Source organism: Mauremys mutica, chromosome 14 (genome assembly GCF_020497125.1).
Source record: "Mauremys mutica isolate MM-2020 ecotype Southern chromosome 14, ASM2049712v1, whole genome shotgun sequence".
Taxonomy (NCBI): Eukaryota; Metazoa; Chordata; order Testudines; family Geoemydidae; genus Mauremys; species Mauremys mutica.
Genome location: NC_059085.1, coordinates 22,323,481 through 22,338,168, shown reverse-complemented (window position 1 = coordinate 22,338,168; position 14,688 = coordinate 22,323,481). Strand labels below are relative to the sequence as shown.

General features: G+C 40.6%; 1 protein-coding gene across 6 annotated transcripts in view; it reads left to right on the top strand.

Moving 5' to 3' along the window:
* Positions 1 to 14,688, top strand: part of PHKB (phosphorylase kinase regulatory subunit beta) — a 205,777-nt gene that overhangs the window by 73,633 nt on the left and 117,456 nt on the right. For all 6 annotated transcript variants that reach the window (XM_044987605.1, XM_044987603.1, XM_044987602.1 and 3 more), the window contains one exon: positions 7,795 to 7,910. In XM_044987605.1, coding sequence (XP_044843540.1) covers positions 7,795 to 7,910 — 116 coding nt within the window. The remainder of the gene's footprint in view (positions 1 to 7,794; positions 7,911 to 14,688) is intronic.

Genomic DNA, 14,688 nt, shown 5'->3' with positions numbered 1-14,688 from the left:
ACCTAGAGCCAACCCTGGCAGCAGCAGCGCGTTGTGCGCAGGGGGCGCCATGGGGGAGCAGCGCCGCACCTTGTGGCTGGGCCAGGCAGGTGCTGCAGGGCGGCCGCCCCCCCAGCGCCGCAGCCAGGGCTAGGTGAAGCGGCCTGACCCACCCAGGGACTGTAGCAGGGCGGCCAGAAGAAGCAGCGGGGCCATAGAGGGCAGGGCGCTGCCGTGCGCGGCCCGCTCTTCGGGGCTCCACTCCCTCTGAGGCTACCCTACCCTGGCTCCTCAGCCCCGTGCTGGGGCGGTCCCCTGGCTCTGCCCTCCCGGGTCCCAGCCGGTCCTGGAGGTGGGAGCCCTGGCTGGAGGGACCCTGGGCTGAGGCACGGATATGCTACATGCATATCCTTTACAATTGCTTGTTCTATACCTGATTGACTTTTGAACGTGTAAGGTTACCACAAACAGTTCCTAATTTTTATATGAGCCTTTTGGCACTGACGTTGTTAGGTCAACACATCTATGAGATGAGTAATTGCTCCATGAACATGTGGATTGACAGTAATACCTTTTTTCTGTTTAGCTGCTTGCTTTTCCTTAGTATTTTGAACACAAGGATGCAAAATGCTCCATAGACTCTTGTAACATTTACAACTTTCACCATTCTTTCATAACCATAATGGCCAGTGGCATATTAAGTATGATTAATGACCTTCTATGGTTATTCAGTGCTGACAAAGTGCAGTGCTGGTTCATGGAAGATGCTTCCTAATGAGTGTATCTGTCACCACATTGTAGACTTCCATAGCTGGGGGAGGGAAGACTTTCAGCCTGAGTAATCTACATGTTACTGTTAAAATGAAAAGAGCATTTTACTTTAAAATTAAGCTTAAATTATTAGTCTTCCTGGGCTATTCCGATATTTTTATGGCACTACTAATCCTTCTCAGATGCTTGCAGACAGAATCTATCCTGAATCAGAGTGTGGCTTCAGATCTGAAAGGTCTACCACTGACATGATCATCTCACTAAGACAACTACAAGAGAAATGCAGAGAACAAAAAAAGCCTCTCTACATAGCCTTCATTGATCTCAGAAAGGCTTTTGACTTTGTCAATAGAAGTGAACTATTCGAGCTTCTAGAAAAGATTGGATGCCCCCCAGGCTCTTAAGCGTGATTCGATCCTTCCAGGAAAACATGTATGGCACAGTCCAATACAACGGCTCAATGTCTGAGGCTTTCCGGATTCGTAGCAGAGTTAAGCAAGGTTGTATTCTTGCCCCAACTGTGTTTGGGATCATCTTCTCCCTGCTACTGAAACAAGCTTTTGGTTCCTCAACTGCGGAAATGTACTTGCACGCAAGAGCTGTTGGAAAGCTGTTCAGTCTTGCAAGACTCGGGAGGCCCTTATCCAACACCACCTCTTTGCTGATGATGCAGCTGTGACAACCCAGAAAGAAGCTCATCTTCAAAGACTATTGGACAGAAAAACTGTCCTAAAAAATAAGCCTAAAAAAGCCTAACATAATGTGCCCAGGAGTTGAAAAAGCACCCTCCATCAAGATGAACAGCTATAAACTTGAAGCGGTGAATGAGTTCACACACCTGGAGTCCACTATCACAGTCAGCCTTTCACTTGAAACAGAACTCAGCATCCACATTGGAAAAGCCACCACAACAATGTCTAGACTGAGCAAGAGGGTATGGCAAAACAACAGACTGACTGATACACACAGATTTTGTGTGTTCTTGCATGTGTTATCAGCACACTTTTGTATGGGAGGGAGATATGGACCTTATACTCTCATCAGGAAAAGAGGTTCAAGAGCTTTTATATGTGCTGCCTTCGTTGAATTTTTGGAATTTTTTGGAGGGACAGAGTCACCAACACCGAGGTGCTCAAACGGGCCAGTATACAAACATGCCTCAAACAGAGACACCTCCGCTGTGTTGGGCATGTGTGCCGAATGAATGATGGGTGCAACCCACAGGACCCCCTTTACATTAAATTGGCATCTGGAAAAAGACCCAAAAGATGCCCAAAATTGTGTTTCAAGAATGTGTGCAAGCAAGACCTCAAAGAAATGGACATGGATGTGGACAAATGGGAAGCTCACACTCAAGACCTCAGCCTTTGGAAATGAGCTTAACAAAGGTCTCCGGAGATAAAAGATGTAGCAGTCCAGCTTAGCAGAGGAGAAAAAAGCTTGCAGAAGGCAAAGCCCAAAAGATCAAAATATCACCTTTTAAATGTGACAGATGCGGCAGAGATTCTCTCTCTCGAGTGGGTCTCTTCAGCCATGTTCACGGCTGCCATAAAACCAACTGAGTAAATTCTTTACCTTTCAGGGGTGCATACCCATGGTCTCTCAAAACTGAAGGATTCCTACTACTCCCTGATCATGCATGTGGAATGGTTACTATGAGTCATAGTGAACTTTGTATTTTGCGATAGTCCACTTGGAGATGAATGGTGGTGGCAAAGCTGTTCTTTAGATCTAATTTTTGCATTGTAAATACATCCACAGCTGCTACTGATAAGTTAATGCTCATGAAGAGTATTAAACCACTGCTAGAAACTAAGTCTAATATAAATGAATATTCTCTACAAAAACTGCTAATCCTTTCAACTTGAGTTGTCAAGAGCCATGTTATCAATAAAGTGGAGTGCTCCAGTTTTGCTGCAACTCTTCAGTTGTACAAACTCCGAGACCGCCCAGCTCTCCAGTTTCTTCTCCCTCCTACTTCTGCAGTTTCTCCTGTAACCCATCTCTGCCTCCTTCCTTTTCATGGCCCTGCAACTCTTTCCCTAAAACTACCCCACTGCTCTAGCTGTAACAGTCCAAGCCCTCCTCATTCCTGCTACTAATTTGATTTCCACTCAGTACTAAAAATGAAGAAAACATCAGTGGTGATGAGGGTCTGATTGATGCCAGGACATTTCTCAAATATCAATGCTGGATGTCTTTCTGAAAGATATGCAGCATGCGTTCTGATGGTTTCATTTTCTGCCAAACTCCTGTCCCTGCTCCTATTTCCCTCTGTGTTGTCGGGGGAGGAAGACAAATTGTTTCATGCTCCTGGTATAGTAGGATCCATCTGATCTGACCTCAGGCTGTTATGAGTAGTGACTGCATTAATCTAGAGAGTGCTAGTACTTGATATCAATATGTGAGCAGAAGAGCTTTGCTTTTCCATGCACGATCTCAGAATATGACACCCTGTTACAATATACTTTATTAGGCAGGTTATAGCTATGAAAGAATATTGTAGGACAAACAGGTAACATAAGTGTTGTTGCAATATTGCCTTACAAACTGAGTATACTAACATTGTGCAAAAGGGGTAAAGATGTGACTAGTCCCCTAGTGATTCAGTCCCTAACAAAAGTGTGTTCTCCCTTTTAGATGGTTTCAAACAGCTCAAGTCTGATATTGTTTGCTTGCTAACACATCAAGCCAAAAGAGATGAACACTGCCAAAATTTGTTTGCAAAATACATTTTGGATAATGTTTGACTTCGACATGGGCTCCACCTAAACCAAAATGGAACTACATTGCTGGCACTTAAAATTAAAAAGGTCGTTGAGTAGTTTTTAAACTAAGGGCTGGGGGAAAGCCGACAAGCACAGAGGAGCACATGGTTCAGACAGAGACATGCCTTAGGGAAGGATCTATTAATGGAGAGTCTCTGTGCCCTAGTAAGGAGGAGAGGATGGAAGATGATAGAATACAAATAGGATCTGATGAGAAACAAGTCAAATGAAAAAAAAGTCCCATTCAATTACATCATGTAATGGCAAAAAGCTGAAAATTGTCACATTTTTGAAGTGCTTATATACCAATGCTAGAAGTCTAAATAATAAGATGGGTGAACTAGAGTGCCTTGTATTAAATGAGGATATTGATATAATAGGCAACACAGAAACTTGGTGGAGGATAATCAGTGGAACACAGTAATACCAGGATACAAAATATATTGGAAGGACAAAACAGGTCATACTGGTGGGGGAGTGGAACTATATGTGAAAGAAAGCATAGAATCAAATTAAGTAAAAATCTTAAATGAACCAAACTGTGCCATAGAATCTCTACGGATAGTAATTCCATGCTCTAATAATAAAAATATAGCAGTAGGGATATATTACCAACCATCTAACCAGGATGGTGATAGTGACTGAAATGCTCAGGGAGATTAGAGAGGCTATCAAAATAAAAAACTCAATAATAATAATAATAATAATGGGGGATTTCAAATATCCCCATCTTGACTGCGTACATGTCACTTCAGAACGGGAGGCAGAGATAAAGTTTCTTGACATCTTAAATGACTGCTTCTTGGAGCAGCTAGTCCTGGAACCCACAAGAGGAGAGGCAATTCTTGATTTAGTCCTAAATGGAGCACAGGATCTAGTCAAAGAGGTTACTATTGCTGGACCGTTTGGTAATAGTGACCATAATGTAATTAAATTTAACATCCCTGTGGCGGGGGAAAAACCACAGCAGCCCAACACAGTAGCATTTAATTTTAGAAAGGGGGACTACAGGAAAATGAGGGAAGTTAGTTAAACAGAAACTAAAAGGTACAGCGCAAAACGTGAAATCCCTGCAAGCTGCATGGAAATTTTTTTAAAACACCATAATAGAGGCTCAACATAAATGTATACCCCAAATTAAAAAACAGAGAACCAAAAAAGTGCCACTGTGGCTAAACAACAAAGTAAAAGAAGCAGTGAGAGGCAAAAGACATCCTTTAAAATGTGGAAGTTAAATCCTAGTGAGGAAAATAGAAATAATCATAAACTCTGGCAAATGAAGTGTAAAAAATATAATTAGGAAGGCCAAAAAAGAATTCGAAGAACAGCTAGCCAAAGTCTCAAAGAGTAATAGCAAAATTTTTTTTAAAGTACATCAGATGCAGGAAGCCTGCTAAGCAACCAGTGGGGCCACTAGACGATCGAGGTGCTAAAGGAGCACTCAAGGATGATACGGCCATCATGGAGAAACTAAATGAATTCTTTGCATTGGTCTTCATGGCTGAGGATGTGAGGGAGATTCCCAAACCCAAGCCCTTCTTTTTAGGCGACAAATCTGAGGAACTGTCCAAGATTGAGGTATCATTAGAGGAGGTTTTGGGACAAACTGATAAACTAAACAGTACTAAGTAACCAGGACAAGATGGTATTCATCCAAGAGTTCTGAAGGAGCTCAAATTCGAAATTGCAGAACTATTAACTGTAGTCTGTAACCTATCATTTAAATCAGCTTCTGTACCAAATGACTAGAGGATAGCTAATGTGACGCCAATTTTAAAAAAGGGATCCACAGCTGATCCTGGCAATTACAGGCTGGTAAGCCTGACTTCAGTGCTGGGCAAACAGGTTGAAACTATAGTAAAAAACAAAATTGTCAGACAGAGAGAGAAACATAATTTGTAGGGGAAGAGTCAACATGGTTTTTGTAAAGGGAAATCATGCCTCACCAATCTACTAGAATTCTTTGAGGAGATTCTTTGAGGAGGTCAACAAACATGTGAACAAGGGGGATCCAGTGGATCTAGTGTTCTTCGATTTTTCAGAAAGTCTTTCAGAAGGTCCCTCACCAAAGGCTCTTAAGCAAGGTAAGCTGTCATAGAATAACAGGGAAGGTCCTCTCATGGACTGATAACTGGTTAAAAGGTAGGAAACAAAGGGTATGAATAAATAATAGTCAGTTTTCAGAATGGAGAGAGGTAAATAGTGGTGTCCCTGAGGGGTCTGTACAGGGACCAGTCCTATTCAACATATTCACAAATGACCTGGAAAAGAGGGGAAAAAGGTGGCAAAATTTGCAGATGATACAAAACTACTCAAGATAGTAAAGTCCAAGGCAGACTGTGAAGAGCTACTAAAGGATCTCTCAGTGAATGGGCAGACGAAATTCAGTGTTGATGAATGCAAAGTAATGCACATTGGAAAACATAATCCCAACTAAACGTGTAAAATGATCGGGTCTAAATTAGGTGTTACCACTCAAGAAAGAGTTCTTGGAGTCATTGTGGATAGTTCTCTGAAAACATCCACTCAATGTGTAGCAGCAGTCAAAAAAACAAACAAAAAGTTGGGAATCATTCAGAAGGGGATAGATAAGACAGAAAATATCATATTGTCTCTATATAAATCCATGGTACGCCCACATCTTGAATACTGCGTGGAGATGTGGTTGCCCCATATAGTGGGAACCCTTTGTTTAAAAGCTTGGTTCCCTCACCAGTCAGTGGAAAAACACTAGATATCCCAAGATGGAGTCCAACACCAGGTGACCTGGTCACATGTTCCTGTAGTGTCACAGCAGCCGTGAGTCAGAGGCTGTCTGCGGTGTTCTCAGGAAGGTTCCCCTGTGGGAGATAAGCTTCTTCTAAGGCCTATTGTTTTCTCCTAAAGGCTGATTAACCTGAATGGGCCCTTCCCAGCCAGCCATATAGAGTCTTTTGCCTAGTGGGTTATCCAGGTATACACACATTTGTAATACAGAGATAGTCAATTTTCCTAACTTCAGACACAAAAATTATGCATGCATACAAATAGGATAATCATATTCAGTAAATCATAACCTTTCCAATGATAGTTCACATGACTTATCTTGCATGAAATACATTATGATATCACATAATAATAATATCGCTGTAAAGAATATGGGGTGCAGTGTCACAATCCTATTCTTCCTCCTCTTCCTCTCTGACACCAAGAAGCAATGAAAGGCTCCCTATCAGCTGATCTCCTGGTGGAGGGAGGGAAAAGGACAAGTCAGCTACCAGAAAATACACACATGCACATATACTCCTGAGACAAGAAGCCAACAAAGCTGGTAACTGCTCCTCCTTTTCCCATCCAGTGGAGCTTACAACTGCAAAGTTAGATTGCTGGAGATGGAAGTTAGATAATGGAGAATAGCAGGGCCATTTTCATGTCTGAAACCATGGAACTGTTCAGGAAGAGTTAAGCATGAGCACAATGTTTACTGTAGTATCTTTGGGATGAAATGTAAGACTCATCTCTTCACCCTAGCTTTCCTAGATCAAAAAACCCTATTCTGTGGAACGTGGAGAAGAGAGAATGTTTGTTTACCTTTTCAGCTTCAGTTAATTTCATAAGGTACTCAGATACCACAGTGGTTAAGGTACAATTAAAACCTAAATTAAGAAAACTCATGATCATGACTTATTGTCAACTATATCTATGAATAAATTCCTATTTTCTAGTAGATTTTCATAATCTAAGACTAGATTGTAATTGAATAAATGGTGTCATTCTTTTTATTATCATGAAAGGATGTGCCTCATACATTTATATTGAGCTAACATGACAGAACTTGTTTTACATGTCAGAGCTGTGTTAGAATGAGCGGTTAGTAACAATGCCAGAGTTTCCATGCCCCAAATTTTATTTTAAATGTTACTTATAGGGCTTAATTTCTTCTGCTCCCTAACAGTTATTTTTAAAAGTCAAGATGTTAGATTTTTTTGGCACTCATGTTCTAGCACATTACTTTAATACCCAATTATTTGCATTCCTAGCTTCGTTAGGGGTTTGTGTAAATTAAGTTACCAGTGTTTTCAGGAGTGTTCTTTTTTTTTAACATATTTAATGAAAATTGGTTTTACAAAGAGGTCCCTTGAAGTTGGGAACACCATACTCCACAAGAAAATAAAACAAAATTGGGTGACAAATGCAATTGTGCAGTCTGAAAACCATGCCATTTTCTTTTTAAAAATACAAGAAGAAATTTTGGCATATTTCAGTTTCCCTTGATTTTTTTTTCTTTTCCTCATAGGTGTCCTTCATTCAAAACCTGGTGTTTTGTGTGGAAAGAGCATACCGTGTACCTGACTTTGGTGTCTGGGAAAGAGGAAGTAAATACAACAATGGCAGCACAGAACTGCATTCAAGGTAATTGGCAAAGCTCTCAGTTCTTTTTGCTTGTATAAATGCATGTAATGTGAATGCAAAGAATTCAGGAAATGTTTCAAAATATAAATAGTTAAAGTAGTATTCCAGCTTCTTCTGAAAATGTATTGTCTAGAGCAGTGTTTCCCAAACTTGGGACACCGCTTGTGTAGGGGAAGCCCCTGGCGGGCCGGTTTATTTACCTGTCACGTCTGCAGGTCAGGCTGATCGCGGGTCCCACTGGCCGCGTTTCGCTGCTCCAGGCCAATGGGAGCAGCGAACCGCGGCCAGTGGGAGCCGCGATCGGCCGGACCAGCGGACGCAACAGGTAAATAAACCGGCCCGCCAGGGGCTTTCCCTACACAAGTGGTGTCCCAAGTTTGGGAAACACTGGTCTAGAGTGAAATTAGGGCTCATGAAATATGCCAGATTGTGGCCTTCTGGAGACTGCAGTCTGTACCTCATGAGAAATATGAGCACAGTTCTATACCTACATTCCATGTGCAGATAACCAGATACACATGTAAGTAGTTACTTGTGCACCCAAATTGCTGTAATTGCAGCTGTATATGCATTTTTACTAAAATTACCTGAAGCCTCCTGCTCATGTATGGAGCAGTTATAGTACATGCTATGGCAGTCTAAACTTCCCATTACCATACCACCCATATCTGGAAGACCAGCTCGCTGAGAGGTAGTTTAGTGCCCATTGCAATGGCGGACTGAAGTACAGGCCAATTTGGGGGCCACTGCAGGAGCGCCACATCCTATGTAGAAGAGGGGGGCCACTGGCACTGGAACTGTTTTTTGTTTTTCCTCCTCCAGAGTTCTTCATTTGCGACTTTTTTTTCTGGCCATCTGATATTAAGGGTTTGTCTAAGGCAGCTGTTTGTAAAACTTTGAGTTTAGATATTAAGGGCTTACTGTATGGTGCTGTAATTTGCAGATTTTTAAGATCAACTTTACAATGGTGTTAAATATTCAAAGATTAGTTTGGACGGCAAGATTTCTGATTCTCCGGATTAGCTATAGAGTTACAAAGACATGTCTGGCATTTGCTATTCTGACTTTGATGTCTACGTGTGTTCCACCTGTAATACTTAGAGTGCTGCCAAGATGTTTGAAATATTGGACATCTTCTATGTCGATTCGAGAACCTGTTTGTACCGGTATTTCTTGTGGAGTGTTGATTCTCATGGTTTTAGGTTTTTTTGTGTTGATTTTCAACCTTACTAATTGTGCATAGGCCTGAAGATCATTTGTTTTGGCTCGCATATATCTATATGGTGAGGGAGAGCAAGTTGTCATCCGCAAAGTCAAGGTCCTCTAACTTCTGTGTGAAAGTCCATTTGTATGACACTTGGTTGTTCTGTGTCTTTCTCATTAAGCAATCCACTACCAGTAAAAATATGATGGGTGACATAAGATGTCCTTGTCTGATGCCTGGGGTAACCTTGAATGGCTTAGTCAGTTTCAGTTGTGTATTACTTGGCATGTTATAGTTTCATAGAAGCTCTTAATGATGTTTACAGTTTTCTGAGAGATTCCATAGTGGCATAGCAGCTTCCATAATACTGTTCTATCTGCTGTTACAAAGACTATTTGAAATCTGTAAAATTCATGTTGAAGTAATGGCTGCCATTCAATGACATTTCTGGTGAGAGGTCCTAATTTCTTCTCCTACCTCTGTGTCTGGCCACTGGCTTATCAATCAGTAGTCCACTTAAGTACTACTTCCATATATTTAATTGTTCTGAGGTCTTATTGTTTTGAACTGGTCAGTTGATGTATGTTTTTTCGTCCTGTCAACTGTATAATGTTGTACAGTTTCTTCATGCCATTTTGTGCTGCAGTGGTCCATCACATCTGCTGCCATTTTGTCTATCAGTCTTTTTGTTGGAATTATAATTTACGCCAGATATTACCATGACACTAATTTAACCATACATTCCTTTATTAAATCCAGAGGCCAAATTGTATTTGTACAATTGCTTTAAACTTGCCTAAGAAGTCAAAATAATAAGCAGTTTACTACATCCAAACAATAATAGAACACTTTATAATCATTTGATCAAGATACTTACTAGTGGGCTAAACCCAGGGGTGCTTAAACCGATATTGGTCAGGCAGATATTAGCAATGAATCTTCTTCGCTTTTTTATACCCAATAACAAACTAGTGGTGGTATTGCCACTTATCAGACCATAGTTATGTACAGATGAAGCAGTTTCTTATATAGCCAATTCTTTACTGCATCTGGTACCCAATTAACTCTGTTTTATTTCTGTTACTTCAGCCCAGACCTTAAATAAGATAACACTGGTATTTCAGAGTCACTACAAGTTTAACACAACAATTCTTCTTTCTCATTATTTCATTATTTTTGATTCCATGCTTTGGGCCTTTTGTTCATATTATTATCTCAACTCAATTTAAAACCATAGTGCACTCAAATCTAACATGGGCCTATATTCCTACACTTTCCTACACTCTTTTTTTGCTTCTTTGTTCTTTACAATATATTCTTCCTCTAGTTGCTGTGTCTGTGATCTTGTTCTTGCTTTAGTTTCAGTATAACTTTGCATCATCTTTTTTCTCAAATGTATCCTCAAATGATCATTTGTTTTGATGTTACTTTCTGAATTCCAGCACTACTTCATAGGTTTTAGTGAAAGTTCCCTTTACCTGTTCAATTTGCTTTCCATATTCCATCATCTTCATCTTTAAGCACCTGGTATCTATTTGCTAGCTCAATTCTAAACTCTTACTGTGTTGTCATCGGTTTTAGCTTGGTGATGTTTTAACATGTGCATCTCTATTGTTTAGATCTCTTATTTGTTATTTTTATTCTGAGTTTAGCTACCGCTAGTGCGTGGTCCATTCCCACATCTTCCTGCTATGCACGCCTTTTAGTGGAAGAAACAATGTTTGTGCTGAAAGACAAATGAAAACTTTTAATTCTTGTATAAGTTATGTAAATTCATATCTGAAGCTTCTTCTGTTCCTATTTATTACCTACATTCTTAAAACATTGCAGTATTGATTGTATAAGTTGTCTTGATTTTTTTTTAATATATTTGTCAGCTAAGATGCACACAGCATTTAAACATATGGACTCTCACCCATCCACTGCCCTCTCTGAGATCATGTATCAGAAAATATAGACTATAACATCCTAAAGCACAGGCTGAAGGTATCATCAAAATCTGAAGGAAATCATTGTGTTTCCACCTGCCCATAAATTCAGAATAATAATTTTCTACATCCCTCCTATTACATTTACCTTGATCATCATCTCTAGAAACAAAAAAGAAACACTTTGGGTACTTCTCATCTACCGCTAGTCTGATTTGAGGCTTCAGAAGTCATTTTGGTTTATAGAGTAGTGATATGTTAAATGGTGGGTTGTTGACCTACCTCACTTCAAACGTGTACTTGAATATCAGGTTGAGATCTTTAATTCCAAGAGCATTTCAAGTATTATACTGCCAGGCATATCTTAACTTTTGTGTGGGCACATCATAGACTACTGGATAATGTAGACCTGGTCTAACTGCTTTATGATGAGAATGTCCGTATACTTATTAGCTGTGATCTTTTTGTTATCCATGTCCTCTTGAAAGAAAACTCTGAAATCAGATACAAGCATTATTTGTGCTCTATTAGCTATAAAGTCAATAGAGCTGTGGCTTTTTAGATGACAACTGTAATAATTTTCTAGAGAAAATGGGCTTACAAAGGTAGATTAAAAGAAAAGTGACAATGATAGTCTGAAACAAATGACATCCATAGTATGTAGGATTTGTCATAATGGAACCGTGCACTTATTTTAGTGTGCAGTAATTTTACTTAATTCAGTTGCATTATGTGGAACTCCATGTGTTGTGAATCTAATTATAATTAGCAGTTTTTAATACAGGGTATGTCCTTCCTATGCTTTGGTGAAGTCGTGTTTACATAAATTACAAAACATACAAAAAACAAGCAAACAAAAATCTACAAGATTACACAGTGTTGCAGTAGTTCCTCTTTTTTTTTTTGTGGTGTATGAAGTCTAAAATTGCCAGTCCACACCAGTGCTTACCCATACTGTCATTCACCATCATGAAAAATAAGTTTCAAAAGCCTCCTATTGAAAAATCAGTGCTCCAAGTTATATCCTTCCTTTGTCTCTCCCAGTATTTTCAGTGTCTCTTTTGTGCTCTCTGTGTAGTTAGGCTGCAAGCTCCTCGAGCCAAGGACCAGAACATCTTTGTTGTGCCATATGGGACTGAGTGCATTGTTGTTCCCAAAATGACAATGACATTTGTAGCTTGTTTTTCTAAGCTGAGAAATAGAGCTTTGACTTTTGGTTAATCCTTCACAGAAAGCGTGTAAGCTGCTGCCCTCCCCATCTCCCTGCCTGTGCACAGATATCCTTACTCTCTCTAATATCTCTTGGAGGTTTTTTTCCTTTAATTCTTCATGGGAAAGAGCTGAGGTCCAATTTCAGGAAAAGTGGGAGAGAAATGTGCACTTAGGGATCAGTGTGGATTGAAAAAAAGAGACTAGGCTACTCCAAAATACATCATGCGCTGCCTCAGTGTACCATTGCTCTGGTAGAGTGACATAGGAGAATATCAGAAATCATTCAGGAAATGTATATAATGCTACTCAAGGCTGTAGGTGAATTGTTTGTCCATGCCTCTCTCTAATGGCTATGGACTGTGAAGCAGGCTCTTAAGCCTCAGAACACTTTTGACACTGAATTCTTGTCACTTAATATCTGAGTGATTATTCCTGCTCATAACTTATGCTTTCTTTCAGAATTGGAAGTTATTTCTTGTCATCTTTAATGGATGTAGGCCTCTTTCATACAGGATGTCTGATATAAAGTAATTTGAGTGATAACCAAAAATCCCAGCCTATGATGCAGAAGATGCAAATATCTTTGAAGTATTTACAAAAGGGTAGAGTTCTATTTTAGATTAGTTTCAAGTTGGTGATAATTAGTTTCTAATTGCCACTGAATGGTGAAAAACTCTTTGGACCAGATCCTCACAGTTATAAAGATGCTGCTGTGCTGAAGTCAGCTTTGTTGATGCTGTGTTGATTTGCACATGCTGGGGATTGAAGTCTCCATTTCTAACTAAAAGGTTTTGAAGTTAGCACAGAAGTCAGAAATCATTATGAAGGAGAAAGATGTAGAACTTTATAAAATACTTTTATGTAACCCTGGAAAAGATAGGGTTCCTCCATGCACAGTTTCAGGATAACTGCGCCTGTGTACACTCTCTGTGTTCTACTTCAGGAATGACCAGTTAGGTCTCCAACCATCACCTGTATCTGAGCATGGACCCATGTCCCACTTCGTTCCATCGACAGGTTTTAAGGCTGCGCAGCCCTATGCCATATACCATGACAGAGATCAGCAACCTTTGGCACGCGGCCCATCAGGGAAATACCAATGGCGGGCCGGGCCAGTTTATTTACATGCTGCGTCCGCAGGTTCAGCCGATTGCAGCTCCCACTGGCCACGGTTCGCCGTCCCAGGTCAATGGGGGCTGCGGGAAGGGCAGCCAGCACATGCCTCGGCCTGTGCCGCTTCCCACCACCCCCAGTGGCCTGGAGCGGCAAACCACATCCAGTGGGAGCTGCAATTGGCTGAAGCTGCAGGTAAACAAACTGGCCTGGCCCGCTAGGGGCTTACCCTGGTGGACCGCGTGCCAAAGGTCGCCGATCCCTGTACTGTGTAGTCTGCCTAGTGGCCCTCACCTATGCTTTGCTTTCTCTCCAAGGTCAATGCCAGTAATTACAACAGTGGTTTTAAACCCACAGGCCACTTGTGGCCCAATCAGCACACAGCTGCGGCCCGTGTGACATCTTCAGGTCCATACAGGTAGTATATATATTGTGTGGATGTGGTCCACAGAACACATAGACAGCTGCATATGTGGCCCACACTGGTAAAAGATTGAGAACCACTGAGCTACAGGTTACCCCACACATCTTTCTCAGCAAAGTACATTTATTCGTAGGATAAAAACATCACAGAGAAAACATTAAAAATAAAATAAAAGGGCCTATATGTTTACTAAATTTACCAGAAGTTGCCCATCAGTCCTGTGGAGCTCTGGTAGGCCAAAATTATTCCTATTTCTGAATCAAAAGAAAGACCCTTGACTCTGTTTATACTCAGCTTTTATATATTCCAAGTTTGTTCTTTGACTATTGATCTTTGGAAAACCTGTTTTGATTTGAACCAGTCTATGCAGATCACCCCAGAGGGTGGTACCTTTCCAGAGTTTGTTTATGGTCTCAGCAACTTGCCTTACTCACCGTCCCGACCGCACACACTTTTTAGTCCCTGAAGAAGCTGTGATAGTCTTCTCCCCCATGGAGTTGCATATAATTCCTGGCCTAGAATGATACATAAACCATTCATAAACTTAATACAGTATGGTCCTCAAAAATACGCAGTGTGCTTGCAGTATCTGTATCATCTCTATTCTTTTACTCTTGGATATCTCAATAGGGGAAACTCAGGTCTGCTGTATTTCACTGGTTCAAAGGCAAGCATTGTAACACCTTTTAGAATAGTATGTTTCCTTACCCATGTGTTTTGAGCTTCTGAAAAATTAATTTGTCCTGCAACCATTTTATCAAGATGTTCTCCAAGCATCTGCTGAGTACCTCCACACAAAAAAATGTTTCTGTGACATCTACCATATGTACTGTTGATAGGATGTTTCTAGAACACAGCATCTCCATATTCCAGGTCAAAAAGGCACAGGAATCTTGA